The 15,775-nt window shown below is 40.0% G+C and overlaps 1 protein-coding gene across 1 annotated transcript; it reads left to right on the forward strand.

Annotated features, from left to right (window-relative positions):
* Positions 1-6,602: 6,602 nt before the first annotated feature.
* On the forward strand, positions 6,603-12,845 carry LOC114089882 (rhox homeobox family member 2B). The gene is given in 4 exon segments (XM_027931857.1): positions 6,603-6,789; positions 7,099-7,378; positions 7,858-7,903; positions 12,417-12,845. Coding segments are annotated over 4 exon segments (942 nt in total).
* Positions 12,846-15,775: the final 2,930 nt, after the last annotated feature.

The raw sequence follows: 15,775 nt of genomic DNA on the forward strand, positions 1-15,775 counted from the left end.
ACAACTAAAAAAAAAAAAAAAAAAAAAGAACATCCCTAAGATCTCAAGTAATCTAGATGTACTTAAGAACTTAAAATTTTTGTTATTATTATTACTGTTATCATTATTATGTTAGATAGCAAAGACTCTTAGATAACTTTGAGGCACTTTGAGATAGGTCATAGTCAAGTAAGTTCTAATAGAAATTTGTCTACAGCTGATGTTTATCTCATGGCCAAGAAGGATAGATGCCAGGGCTGGGGATATAGCTCAGTTGTTAGAGTGTTTGCCTCACATGCACAAGGCCCTCACATGTTCCAGTGCCACAAAAAGTAAAAATGGGAGTTCATAACCCAATTGAGTCAAATGTATGAAAGATGATATATCATGATCTTTGTAATGTTTTGAACAACCAATAAAAAAAAAAAAAGAAAAACAAAAAAGGATAGATGCCTTGTGGCAATTGTCTCTCTTTATGTTGAGGTCTAATCAAAATAAACAGAAAATATACATAGACTATTAGCATTTTAAAGGATCTTTATTTCCTTTGGCTTACTTCTGAACTAAAATACCAAATGGAATTGAATTTCTTAAGTTTAAGAATTCTGACAATATGTTTTATTTTATTTATTTTTCTTAAAATACTTATTTTTTAGTTGTAGTTGGACACAATATCTTTATTTTATTTATTTATTTTTATATGGTGCTGAGGATCAAACCCAGGGCCTTGTGCTAGGCGAGCACTCTACGACTGAGCCACAACCCCAGTCCTGACAATATGTTTTAAATAACACTCCACTGTGAACCTTTTAGAACTCAATCCAAACTTAGTGTAGCCATTTTAGTGTATAGGCTTATTTGCAAATTTTGAATTCTATCAAACAATATTTTAGACAAACCATGAATGTCATAGATAGATATAAGCATTACACATCTATCAGAAGAAAACACAACATTTTTAAGATGTGAAAAGCCTAAGATTTCTAGCCCTGGATTAAGGTTTTCTTGTAAAAATGATTTAAACTCAGGAGGCTGAGGAAGGAGGATCAGGAGTGCAAACCCAGCCTCAGCAACTTAGGGATGCCCTAAGCAACTCATCTAGACCCTATCCCTAAGTAAAAATAAATAAATAAACAAATAAATAAATAAGGGCTGGGGATGTGGCTTGGTGGTTAAGCGCCCCTGGGTTTAATCCCTAGTACCCTCCCCCGCAAAAAAAATTAAAAAGCTGCATTTGGTGGGGTACTAAGGATTGAACCAGTCACAGGAGCGTGGGGAGCTGAAGCTCCAAATATTCTGATGAAAGAAAATTTCCAAGGTCACAAAACCCAAAAGAAGAGATTTTGTTCTTAGTAGCCATGGAAGAAGCAGTTTTGTTTTTCTGTTTTTGTTTTTTGGTACTGAAATCTCCCTCATAGATCACAAGATAGGTCTGATTTTGGAAAACAACCAGGCTATGAGTGACATCCCAGTTAAAAGGAGGTAGCATGAATAACCCCAAGAGGGACCTAATACAATGCTTGTCTTGGGGAATCTCCACACAGCCAGTATGGCTAGCACAGTGAATGCATGTAAGTGTGACCTTGAGAGGAAACTGGACAGGGAGTCTGAAGAGAGTTCTGTTAAGGGTCAGAAGTATAGTTTAAAAGTTAGTTTGGGGGCTGGAGATATTGCTCAATTGGTAGAGTGTTTGCATTCACAAGGCCCTGGGTTCAATCTCCAGCACCACACACAAAAAAGAGTTAGTTTGGGGGGCTGGGGTTTTGGCTCAGTGGTAGAGGCTTGCCTCACAAGTGTGAGGCACTGGGTTCCATCATCAGCACCACATAAAAATAAACAAACAAACAAACAAACAAATAAATAAATAAAATAAAGTGAAAGGAGCAGGCTATAAGCACACAAAATCTGTGTCCTCTATAAATTAAGGAGCATTCTGGTTTTTTGTTTGTTTGTTTGTTTTTTAAGTTAGGTTGGAGTGAATTCATGGAAGGAACTAGAATGTCAGCATTTAGAATTATAGGAAACTGTAATAGTTTTGGATAGAAACTGACTTAATGAAAGCAGTGCCATAGAATGTGGAGTAGAGGGGGTGAGTCTATAGGCCAGATCTGGGTTCAGTTCATTGCAGATTTTTTGAGCGGGGCACATGGTCCAGACCTAGAGTCTTTTACTTGGGGGCCAAGGGTAATTATGAGTCTTTTTGATATTGAGCATAAAGTTCTAGGTATGTACCATCACAAGAGTATATAACCATCATTAGATAATGAAAGTTGTTTGCAATGATCACCCTCCTCCCCTAGTCCAGCAAAATAGTGAAGACCAAGGAAGGGTTCCAGTAAAGAAGCCAGGTTCTGGAGTTAGACTGCCTGAATCTGGTTTCAGGGCAAAGCCTTGTTCTTCTTTCCTCCTCATAAAAAGAGCTTTAGCCACATATTATCTCCAAGTTATACTGAACCTCATCTTTTCTCTGAGCCTCAGTTTCCCCCAGTGGGAAAATGTGGCAACTATTATTACTATTTGCTAAAACAATCGTTTTAGAGAATATTGTGATGCTAGAATTAGATAAAGACAGATACGCAAGGCTCTGGGTTAAATAACCAGAATATGCACACACACACACACACACATACACCTGTATGTGTGTGTGTATGTATGTAATATATATTACAAACATACATGTATGTAATATATGTGTTATATATATTACATACATACATACACACATACATGTATGTATATAATATATATATATATATATATATATATATATATATATAATTTGTGTTATGTTTTTTTTAATTTTCAAAAATCTTTCATTATGAAAATTTTAAACATGGAGCAAAAATAGTGTAATGAGCCTATAAACCCATTATCCAGATTCAAGAGTATGTTAGCTTTTCTTTTTTTAAATTTATTTTTTATTAGTTCTAATCAGTTTTATATGACAGCAGAAAGCTTTTCAATTCATTGTACACAAATGAAGCACAACTTTTTATTTCTCTGGTTGTACACAATGTAGAGTCACACCATAAGTGCAATCATACATTTATCTAGGATATTGATGTTCATCTCATTCTACCATCTTTCCTACCCCCATGCCCCCTCCCCTTCCCTCCCTCCCCTTGGCCCAATCAAAGTTCCTCCATTTTCCGCACCCCCCATTATGGATCAGCATCCACTTATCAGAGAGAACATCTGGCCTTTGGTTTTTTGGGATTGGCTTACTTTGCTTAGCATGATATTCTCCAACTCCATCCATTTACCTGCAAATGCTATAATTTTCTTTTCTTTTAATGCTGAGTAATAATATTCCATTGTATATATGTACCCCAGTTTCCTTATCCATTCATTTACTGAAGGGCATCTAGGTTGGTTCTGTACTTTAGCTATTGTGAATTGTGCAGCTGTAAACATTGAAGTGGCTGTGTCACTGTAATATGCTATTTTTAAGTCCTTTGGGTATAGACCAAGGAGTGGGACACCTGGGTCAAATGGTGGTTTCATTCCAAGTTTTCTAAGGAATCTCCATATATGTGTTAGTTTTTCATTGCTGTGCCCAAAAGACCTGACAAGAACAACCTTAGAGGAGGAAAAGTTCATTTTGGACTCACAGTTTCAGAGTCCTGTGTCCATAGTCTACTCTATTGCTCTGGACCCAAGATGAGGTAGAACATCATGGCAGAAGGGTATGGCAGAGGGAAACTGCTCAGATCATGGCAGCCAGGAAGGAGAGAGACAAAAGTGGGGGGGGGGGGCAGGAGAAGATACAGTCCAAGGACACTCTTCTGATGACCTACTTCCTCCAGCCATAACCCACCTGCCTACAGTTACCACCCAGTAGACCACTCAAATTATGAATCCACCAAATATCTTAACCCACTGAAGAGGTTACAGCCCTCATGATCTAATCATTGCCTGAAAGCCCCACATCTGAACCTTGCTGTACTGGGGACCATGCATGAGTTTTTGGGGAGACATTAATGATCCAAATCATAACAGCTTTCAGGACTTTGTCTGACTTCATCAACCTTCCTTCCCTTCCCATGCACACTGTTATTACTGAGGCAATTTAAAATAAACCAAAACAACATACCTTTTATCACCTAGATCAATTATGTGCACTCTCTAAAATCTATAGACATTTGCTTACACAACAAGGCATACACACAACAATAATCCCCTGGAATTCTCACCCTGCCACCTGTATTCAGACTTGGCTCTGATTGCCTTAAAAATGTATTTTTACTGTTTTTTTTAAATATAAGTTTTTCTATGTCTACACTGATAAAGTAGAGGAAAACTCATGGAATCTATTTGCATATCATACTAGGTAGAAAGAGTAGAAGGGAGGGAAAGACAGCCAAGATATCTATTGCTGCTAGGGATTTTATGCAAACAAAAGTAATTCATTTTTTGTATTCATTACCCTGTCTTATAACATCATGGCCCCTACAAGGTTGCTTCAAGTACACATTAAATCCCAATCTAGAGTTTGGGGCAATAAGTCAAGGGTAAAATTCTATCATTACAATTCTTCATGTATGTGTGTGTGTGTGGTGTGGGGTGTGTGTGTGTGTGTGTGTGTGTGTGTGTGTGTTGCTGAGGATGGAACCCAGGTCTTCACACATATTAAGCAAGTGCTCTACCTCTGAGCTACACCTCTAACTCTAATTCTTCACATTTTGCCTAATTTCTTTGGCCATTAATACCAGAAACTTAGAGTCACTGCTGTTTGTGACTACATGCACTGATGCAGGAATCAGACACCATCTCTAAGGATAGCTTTACCTAGGGTGCTCTGGTCTCAAGCCTCAAAATACCTGTTTCTGTATCTGGATTCTCTATAGCAATCCTTCAGAGGGAAACTTCACATGACCTTCTTGATCCTTGATATGATCAGGAAGAATCACTTATTTTAGTCCACTTGATGGTGAAATAAAAATACAAAACAGGGATGAGAGGTGGGAGGGAAAGGGAGAGAGAAGGGAAAATGCATGGAAATGGAAGGAGACCCTCAGAGTTATACAAAAGTACATACAAGAGGAAGGGAGGGGAAGGGAAAAAATAATACAAGGGGGACAAACGAATGTCAGTAGAGGGGGCAGAGAGAGAAGAGGGGAGGGGAGGGGAGGGGAGGGGGGATAGTAGAGGATAGGAAAGGCAGCAGAATACAACAGACACTAGTATGGCAATATGTAAATCAATGGATGTGTAACTGATGTGATTCTGCAATCTGTATATGGGGTAAAAATGGGAGCTCATAACCCACTTGAATCAAATTGTGAAATATGATATATCAAGTACTATGTAATGTTTTGAACAGCCAACAATAAAAAATTAAAAAAAAAAATACAATGTTCCATTTATTGGTGACTTTTTTGGGGTGGAGTTACTAGAGATTGAACCCAGGGGTACTTTACCGCTGAACTACATCCCCAGACCTATTTATTTTGAGACAGGGTCTTGCTAAGTTGCTGAGGTTGACCTTAAACTTACAGTGCTGCCTCAGCTTCTCCAGTTGCTGAGATTCCAGACGTGTGCCATAGCACCCAGCTACAAAACACTTCTATAAAGGAAAAAACTTAGAGCCCTTAATCTGTCCAAATCTATTTCTATGGCAGTAAATAAAACATATTCCTAAACAAGAGCTCAGAAAGATATTTCTAGAAAAAAGGAGGAGTAGAGTGAAAGGGGAGGAGACAGCATCAGGAAAGTGCAGTAACCCATCCCAGGTTCACAGCATCAGTTCCGCACAGGGGACAAGTGTACTTTTGTAGAGGGTCTGCAACAAGAAACATAGAGGTTGTATTTTCCACAGTCAATGACTAGGGGAAAATGAAAGGCTCCCTACAGTTTATATAATCTGGGATTCTCTAAGCACTGTGCACTTTTCTACTCTTGCATTTTGCTGTAGATGCATTACTAAAAATTTAGAGGCCATGGACTTTCTCTAGGTTCATTTTTTTTTTCAAAGTGTATAGATAGGAGCCACTGGCTGCTCTGGAAAACCTGGCCCCCAAGCTTTGGTTCCTGGAGACCTGGGAAGCATGGCAGGCTTTGACTTCAACCTCTACAAAAGTTCAGAGCAATAGCCTCCTAGATGATCCTAGATAATCATGCATGTAGTCACAAACAGCAGTGATTCTATAAACTTCTGGTATTAATGGCCTCCTAGATATTAGCTTAACTACTGGCTGTTGGATGTGGAGGGTTAGTCCAAGAGGTATTCTTCAAACATTTCTCCGAAGCCTCTGGAGAGATCTTTCTCTTCCTCCCTGAAAATTCATCTGCACAGCTCAGCATTGCACCTTCCCAGGAAAGATACCTCAGCAAGGTGGGATTAGACAGCTAACCTGCAATTTAGAGACCCCAATTCTGCACTCACATAGGCTCACCTTCCTGTCCTCCTTGCAAGTACACCCTGCTCATTGCAACTCCAAGCCCCTGTACCTTATATGCCTTGGAGACTCAACCCACAGCAACTGATACATTGTATCGAGATCTTGGCGCCAAAAGAGAACCCTTGCAGCCTCACGTCAGGGCTCTCATTTTGCTCAGGCAAACACAGGGGCACTAGTTTAGAATCTTCAAAAGCCCACAGCTTCATCCATAGCACCCAGAGCATGGAGCCTCCTCAGGGCCACAGTCATGATGCCGGCAGCTTGCTCAGCCTAGGAGCTGAGGAAAATGGGGAAGAACAGCTTGGTCCGTTCCTGGACCGGATGAGTGCTTTAGTGATCTCCAGAAAGCGAACATTTCCTGGCCGAGGCGAGTGGACGGATTCTGTCCCCCAACCCCCGCCGCCCTCGTGTTGTACGGCACCTTCCCAAGTACCCTAGGCCCCAAAGCCTTGATCTTTCACTTTTTCTCTTTGTGCTTCTTCCTTTCCAGGTGGAAAGCCAGTGGTGACCACCGTTGCTGTAGAGGAAGAAGAGAAAAAAGAAGGTGTACAGAGTGAGCCTGAGCAGGGAGCAGAACAAGGAGAGGAAGGAGAAGAGGAGGAAGGAGCAGAAGATGAAGAGGAAGATGAAGAAGAGGAGGAGGAAAGAGAAGAAGAGGAAGAAGGAGAAGAAGAAGAGGAGGAGGAAGAGGAGGAGGAGGAGGAGGAAGAGGAACGAGAAGAAGAGGAAAGAGAAGAAGAGGAAGGAGAAGAAGGCCATGTTGGCGCCAGTGCTCAGGGCCCAATTGACGACAGGAACCTTGAGGGTGGTGGCGCCTACAGTGGTGATGAGGAGCACCAGCTGCAGCAGGAGGAGGGAACCCCTGAGGATGAGGGCGATGGGAGTGTACTGTCTGCAGACTTGCAGCAGCTCTAAGAGCACACCAGGTTCACCCCAGGGCAATTGCAGGAATTGGAGAGCATTTTCCAACGCAATCAATACCCCAACGGCCCAGTGAGGTAAGCAGATTGTCCTTCTGGGTGCCATTTGCTGGGAGCACATACTTTGGCTCTCTTCTGGGTCCTTCTCTTCCTTTCCTGAAATAAAAGTCCCCTCCTTGCTGCCCAGCCTGTTCTCCTGCATTTGGTTCTAGGGTGGGAATGTGGTTATGCCAACTGGGAATGAAGGTAAATATTTCCATACAGTATTTAAATGAATCAAGCTGTTTATTGTGGATTTTTGGCATTAATTTTTATATTTGTAAATACATTAGAACATTATTTCTCATGATTATTGGTGTTTTGGCCACCCGGTAAAGTTTGCATCTGAGAGAAAACTGTCCCTAAAGCAAGCCTCAGGGTGGATATTACAGAGTAGCACACACGGGGTTGGGGGAGGTTTGATGGCACAAACATTTAAAAACAAACATGAAATGTACTTTGTATATTTTTTCATCCACAATGCCAGATATTTAATATTTGCAATGTTTTCTCCTCAGAAAGGAGATTGCAAGACAGATGGGTGTGACTGAAGCCAGAGTGCAGGTCAGTAAATGTGGAAAAAAGCAATCTGGGCTTTTGCTGAGGCCCATGCCTGTGATCCCAGTGACTGAGAGAATTGAAAGTTCCAAGCCAGCCTAAGCAACTTAGCAAGACTGTGTCTCTAAATAAAAAATTAAAAGGGCTGGAGATGTGGCTCACTGGTAAAACGCACTCCTGGGTTCAGTCCTTGGTACCAATAAATAAATAAATAAATGGGAATGTAGCTTCCTGGTAGGGTGCTTGTCTCCAATGTGTGAAGTCTTGGGGATCCCCAGCACTGTGGGGGCGGGGGAGAAAAGAAAAAATCAAAACCTGTTTCAGTTTGAACTCATTTGTCATGAACATTGATTGTCATGTCGTTGATATATTTTGTTGCCTTCCCTATGTTTAGGAAATGAGGTTTGAACTTTGGGGATTTTTGGGGTGGAAAATGAAATGAGAAACCCTCAGCATAAGGAAATTTCCATCTCCAGAGGGTACATGACTTCCTAAAGGAACAAAAAAGTCTGAAGTACTTTTTTTTTGTTCCTTACATATATATGTCTTAGTATAAATTATAAATGAATTCTAAATTAGAAGCATATTTATATATTATAAGTACATAAAATATAAATTATACATATGTATATAATAAATTTCAATTCCTTCTAACACTGGTTTCCTTTAGGTAGCACTTCTGAATGGAGTCATGTTGAGGTTAATTCTGACATGAGAATTATTCAAGTTAGTGTACCAAGAAGCTCCATATTAAATTATTTAAAACCAAGCATAAACTTTTTGTTTAAGGAGTGAACTTATAAATATTTAGGCATTGGAGTGAGGGAATAATTCACAGCAAGAACACAACAGATGTGTAACTAATGTGTGTTTAGATAAACTGAGACTGATAGGAACTGGGAGAGTCTAAAGTCCAAATGCCTGGTCCTCCTCCTTTTTTTAATGGTTATTACTGGTACATTACAGTTGTTTATAACAATGGGCATTTATTGTGACATTCATATACACACATAACAATTTGATCAATATCATTCCCTAGTACCTCCCCTTTCCCTTCCCTCCTTCCTCCCCTGATTCCCTTCCTCTATCTTTACTCTACTATCTCCCTTCCAACACTTTTTAAGTGGGATTCCATGTGGTATACATGGATATATCATAATTTGGTCGATTTTGTTCCTTAGTACCTCTCCTTGTCCTCCCCTCCTCCCTCCCTCTGGATCTCTATTGAATTCCCTCTGGTTTTGTGAGACCCATTTTTTTTCTCTCTCTTTAGCTTCTGCATTTGAGAGAAAATATTTGACCTTGACTTTCTGAGTCTGGCTTATTTCACTTAGTCTTTTCCAGTGCCATCCATTTTCCTACCAAAGCCATAATTTCATTTTTTTATGGCTGAGTAAAACTCCATTGTGTATATATACCACATTTTCTTTATCCATTTATTTGCTGATGGATACCTAGGCTGGTTCCATAACTTGGCTATTGTGCAGTGTGCTGCTATAAACCTTGGTCTGTAGAATCACTATAGTACGCTGATTTTAGCCCTTTGGGGTAAATACCAAAGAGTGGGATAGTTGGGTCATTAGGTAGTTCTGTTGTAGTCTTTTGAGGAATCTCCATACTAATTTCCATTGTGGTTGTACTAATTTGTAGCTCCACCAACAATATATGAGTCTGAGTTTTCCCCCACATTCTCATCTCATCAGCATTATTTGTTATCTTGACGGTTGCCATTCTGAGTACAGTGAGATGAAATTTCAGTGGAGGGTGGTTGCTTTTTAAAAAAAAAAAAAATTTGCACCTGGATGGGAACATATCAGTTTTGATTCATCTTTTCCTGATTGCTAAGGAGGTTGAACATTTCTTCATATATTTGTTGGCTATTTGTAGTTCTTTCAATAAATGTTTAGTTCATTTGCCCATTTACTGATTGGTCCTGCTGTTGTTTTTAAATCTTGGTAAAGCCAAACAGAGAGTGGCAGCCCTACATTTAAATTTTCTGGAATATGTTGACGCATCAGCCTGAAAACATTACTAACATAGTAGGTTGTATGTTAAGGTGAAGATGAGAAGAAGATATACAGTCTTTAGAAATGTGTCTAAAAAACAACTAAAAACGATTTTGGACAAATTTCCACTGACCTAAGAAAGGTAGAAGTGTTAGGCAACTATTAGAAACAGACATATGTCTTGGAGAAACTGCACACATTAAACTTTTTGAAACTACCAAATGCATTAGTGGCTGTTTTATTGAGCAGTTCCTAACACCTATATTTTTTTCCCTTCCTTTTTGTGGTACTCTCATGAAGAAATGTGTTTTGTGGAATTCATTGATAGTGGGGGCTGGTTGTCAGTTCAGGATAGATTCTGACCTGTGGTAATATGAAATACTTTCTCATTTACTCAGCCAGTGATAACTAATTTGTATGTCATTGGATCCCAAGGTGATTATTTGGAGGCCGTAGAAAACTGAAAGTTGTATCAAAGGAGTATTGGGAAAAGAGAAAAAGAAAAAAAAAAAAAAAGATCAGGATGATATCATGCACTTTGCTCCTGAGGAGTACTGTGGTGATGGAAAAGTGTTGCAGATCAGGTGATGGTGTGTAGAAAAGCAGCCCCACAAAGCAGGCCCCTGACCACTGGCATCCTAATGCCACAGGCTGGGCTCACATCTGTTGTCAACCATTTTGACATGACTATCTCCAAAAAGCTTTAACAGACCCCCGGCCCCCACATTCTATAAAGATAGCAAGAGCTCTTTTATGAAACCAATATTGGGAATAGGGACCTAAATGTCAGTCCATACCATATTTAGCTCACTTTTGGCACTGGTTATGTTTATGAACCTTTAGCCACTGGTACATTCGAATCTCCCCAAACAAGTACTATTTTAATAGATTTTTCAATCTATATATTCAAAGGGAACTCCAGAGAGGAAGATGGGAGGGAGAAATGAGGCATTGAACAGGAAGAAGAGGGGTTTTTTTTGTTTGTTTGTTTGTTTTTTGGTACTGGAGTTTAAACTCAGAGCTCTATTACCAGTCCTTTTTATTTTTATTTTGAGACAAAGCCTTGCTAAGTTGCTGAGGCTGGCCTCAAGCTTTCTGTCGTTCTGCCTCAGCCTCCTGAGTCACTGAGATTACAGGCATGTACCATGCCCAGCAAGAAGACATCCTTTGTCTCATAGATTTGTTGTTTGGGAACTTCCAAAAGGATAATAAAATGGAAACCTCATTAAATAGGATACTGAAGGGATAGTGCAGTTTAATTGACAGGTTTTACTTTTGGTCTTTAAATAGTTAGCAGGTAGTCTTTTTTGATACCATCCTATATTATTATTGATTGTCTTCAGAAATGCCTGTTTGGATTTCCCTGCTTTAGAAATGTGGATAGGATTAGAATCTCCTATTTGAGTAGTAGGGCTAGTTGGCTGAAGGTGTCTAACCATGCTGAGAAACCATGTCTGTTGTCTCAGAACATGAGAATGTAGGGAGCTCAGAATCACCAGATCCCAGGAGAATCTGGAGGGTAGGATGGGTTAGAGCATGTATAATTGACAGTGCCTTTTCCCCTAAGAACTCTTGGCTGGGCAAAGGGTGAAGTTGGACTTAGTCTAAATATTCATTACTCCTAAAGTTTAGAACATGAAAACAGAGTCCAGGGCCTCAACTACACTCGTGTCCCAGTAAGGCAAGCCACACACTCCATGGGGCCATAAGACCAGGCTTCCCTCAATATCATCTTTTTAATTTTCAAGAAGTTTCATAGGATAAATGACCTCGTATATGCCCTTGAAGATCTTTTGTTTAAAATTCCTACAGAGGTGGGTGCATTGGCAAATGTTTGTAATCCTGGCAACTTGGGAGGCTGAGGTAGGAGGATTACAATTTTGAGGCCAAACTCAGCAACTTAGACCCTGTCTCAAAAAAAAAAAAAAAATTTATAAGGGACTAGGGAAGCAGCTCAGTGCATGGGTTCCATGTCTAATACCCCCCAAAAAAAATCCTGTTGATTATTTCTTCACACTGAATATAGGCTTTTCAAAGTGGGGGCCATTCCCTTTGGTATGATTCTAAAAGGTACCCGCTTTTCATCAAGTGCAGCTCAGCTTCTGTATAACCACGGTGACACCTGACTAGTGAGTAGGGATTGGTGGCAGCTAGAGAGTGGATGGTCAACCATCATGGAACAGATAGAGCAGACATAGCAATAGCTGCAGGGACCAAGTCCAATTTATCAGCTACAACTGCACAATATTAAAGGAAGACAGTATTAAAGGAAGGAGGAGAGAGTCAAAGCAATAAGCCAAGCCAGAGTTTGGCATATAGTTGGAGCTCACTAGAAGAAGGTTATGGCATTAACTTTCCTAAGATAATTAGCAATAAGGAAATAGCTTCTCCTGATGCAATTGAAAATAATAAGGACATATGGAGTCACCTGTTGAGTTGTGTTGTTTTGCCTATGATGACATTAAATGCTCGATATACTCAATCAATCCTTTTTTTTCTCTCTCTCACCAAAGGTTTGGTTCAAGAACAGGAGAGCCAGGTGGAGGAGACGACATAGGGCACCAAGATTCAGAAATGTGCCCTTCATGTGCCCAGGCCACCCTGTCACCATAATCTCGAGTGGCCCCTATAATACCATGTTCATTCTGAAGCCAGATGGGACATGGGTTCGTCTGGAGCCACTGCTGCTCTGGTCGCCCCTGTTTCCCCTGCCACCCATGATGCCTCTGCCACCCATAATGCCTGTGCCGCCCCTGATGTACCTGCCTCCTCTGATTCGCCTGCCGCATCTGATTCACCTGCCACCCCTGACACCCTTTCCTCACCTGTTCTTGCCTCCTCTACCTTTGTTTCTCCCGCCTTTGCCTCCTTTTGGCCTGGCTTCATTTAACTTGGTCTCTATTGTCATTGCCAACAATTCATTTGTACTCCCCATTTACTGAGGAGTAGTCTGTGGGACCTGTATTTTCCAAAGTGCTTTGCAAATAGATACAAATTTTTCATAGAACACCATCAAGAGCAATTTACCAAATGCATGTTAGATGTGTTAAATAAAACTTTAGTCATTGACTCATTTAGCACTTGTTTTTTGCATTTCAATAAAGATATGAAATCTATGTATATTTGTTTTGTGTGCCCCTTGGGATTAGTAAACTATGGATGAAAAGTGTCATTCAAACCAAAGGTGAAGAGGCCTCTATTCATGCAGTTAGATCATGGGGTCACCATCAGGCTGTGCAACCACACAAGCTTCCCAAGTGCCCATGGCAGGATACAAAGACACAACCTCTTCCACCCCCCTCCACCATTGCATACTCACCCCATCCTACCCCATGGGGACCACATGCATGTGCAAGATACAGGGGGCAGGGGTCCCTAAGGAAGAATAGTGTTTCAAGGCAGAGTCAAGATCCATTCGTGCTGATGAGCTCAGGCCCAACAGACTCTAGGGGAAGCTGTCTAGGGGGCTACTGTTAGGGCTTTAGAGCCAGGCACTTACCTGGTGCCCGCCAAGTTCTATTCCCTGCTCTGCTTTTTTTGAGGAGGAGACATGGGAATGGAATCCATGCTTTCAGGAGGATCCTGCCTCTTCAAAGGAAACCAAAGGATACTCCTTCCAGGTGAGGGTGAGGTTTTTGTCCCTTCCTGATCCATTTACCCCCAAGACATGAAGCAATATTACACCTTCCCCAGCTCAGAAGTTGAATGTCAACACCTTCAAATGCTTTCTCTCACCTTCAACATCTTTTCAAGAACCTTAGTTCCAGCTAATTAAACCCTGAAAGGGGACCTCTTGGTTCAGTGCCGTTGGAAGCAAGAAGATGTTCCCTGATAAATGATCAGGAATAATCCTTTCATTTAAATGAAGCATCTTGGCTTCGTTCATGCCATCTTCATGTAAAACTGCCATGGTGGAAAACAACTAAGACGAAATGAAAGTATCATGAAGGAAACCAATCCCATTTTTTTAGTTGTAGTTGGACATAATACCTTTATTTTATTTATTTATTTTTATGTGGATCGAACCCAGTGCCTTGCACATGCTAGGTAAGCACTCTACTGCTGAGCCACAACGCCAGCCCCCAATCCCACTTTTGAAAATCATTAAGTTCTCTCTAGCAGTGTCAGGCTTCATAAAGATAGTTGTCCATTCAAAGTGCCAATGGAGGGCTGGGGTTGTGGCTCAGTGGTAGCATACTTGCCTGGCATGTTTGAGGCACTGGGTTAGATTCTCAGCACCACATATAAATAAATAAAATAAAGGTCTATCAACGATTAAAAAAAAATTTTAAAGTGCCATTGGAATTTATGACACTGAACTGTGCACTTTATAATGGTTATAATAGCAAAACTTATGTTAATTATTTTTTACCACAGCAAAAAGAAAGAAAAATATACCACTAAAATTTAAAAAGCAATTAATTGGGAACACCGTGGCTGTAGTGTAAAGTGATTGCCATGTTTGCAGATAAGGAGCCACAGCTCTTCTGGAATTTATTTTCATGGGAATTAATCATAGGCCAATTTCACAATGCTTGTTTCCAACCTGAAGGAAGGTTCTGGTGGGAGTGCATGTATTTTTTGCTTACCTGTCAGTGTTTTTCATTCCTATTTTCTCTCCTACCTTTATAATTGTGGGCATGAAGTGTCAGCAAAGCAACTGCTTATAATGTACAACCTTTGCAGATAGGAATTCATTACTACACCAGAGGCCTCAGATCCTAGGGGTTAGTGAGGAACGTCCATGAATACACTATGTACTCATGTGATTGTTTGTTTGTTTTTGGCAAAGAGGAGATATATTTTGTTGTTGTTGTTTTGCTATTGTTCCCATTATATTGTGCTTTGTATAATTGTTTATAGAAATCCTGAATGTCGCCCCTTAGTCATCAAATCTATCCTTTCCAGCTTTAACAGAAGTTTTCCTGGAGCAATGGGTCCCACACCTCCAGGAGTGGAGGAAAAAAAAGCTTCAAATGTGCATCTGCAGAGTCCTGGGTGAGAGGTCCAGGAGTCCAGTTATCAGTCTGATTTTACCCAAGTCATGGCATCTGTTAAATTTTAAATTTTTGCATTTGCTACGGATGGTAAGGAAGACTTCAGTCAAAGTCTGGAAATGGTTTCTGCTTCATATTTTTTGTACCATTTGACTACTTCCTGTCTTCATCATTGAAATACCTCGACTTCAGGATTGGAGATGTGGCTTAAGTGGCAGCTTAAGCTTGCCTAGCATGTGTGAGGCACTGGGTTCGATTCTCAGCACCACATAAAAATAAAATAAAGACATTGTATCCACCTAAAACTAAAAAATAAATATTAAAAAAAAAACACTTCTGAAGAAATTCCAAAAAGAACAAAGAAAGGAAACAAGAGGAGGATAGAAATTGAAATCATACTCTCTTCTCCCCTCCCTGGGGTGATCAAAATCAAAAACTTTTACAGTATCTAAAAACTTTCCTATATATCCTAGAAAAGGAGATTGTCTATAATAACTTGGCTTTATTTTTCACCTGTCTCATAAGTTTCCTCTTAGGACCAAATCTGACAAGTTGTCTGGCTTTTGGCAGACTAAATTCTAAACTTCTAAGGCAAAACTCTTGTACCTTAAACAAATAAAAGCAGTAGAATTAGAGTCAGAATACCCTTTCACTTAAAAAATGTATTAAATAAATTGAAAGAGAACTTGAACCACTTATTGTTGAGATAGTATATGATGGAACTCGTTCAAGGTGCTGGGTAGGGAACAGGTTACAATTTCTATATGCTAGGGCATATTGGTGGAGATAGTTCTGTTTAAACTGTCACCTCCATATTTTTTTAAATATACATATATATTTTTAGTTGTCAATGGACCTTTATTTAGTTAATTTGT

This window comes from Marmota flaviventris, chromosome X (assembly GCF_047511675.1).
Source record: "Marmota flaviventris isolate mMarFla1 chromosome X, mMarFla1.hap1, whole genome shotgun sequence".
In the NCBI taxonomy this organism is placed as follows: domain Eukaryota; kingdom Metazoa; phylum Chordata; class Mammalia; order Rodentia; family Sciuridae; genus Marmota; species Marmota flaviventris.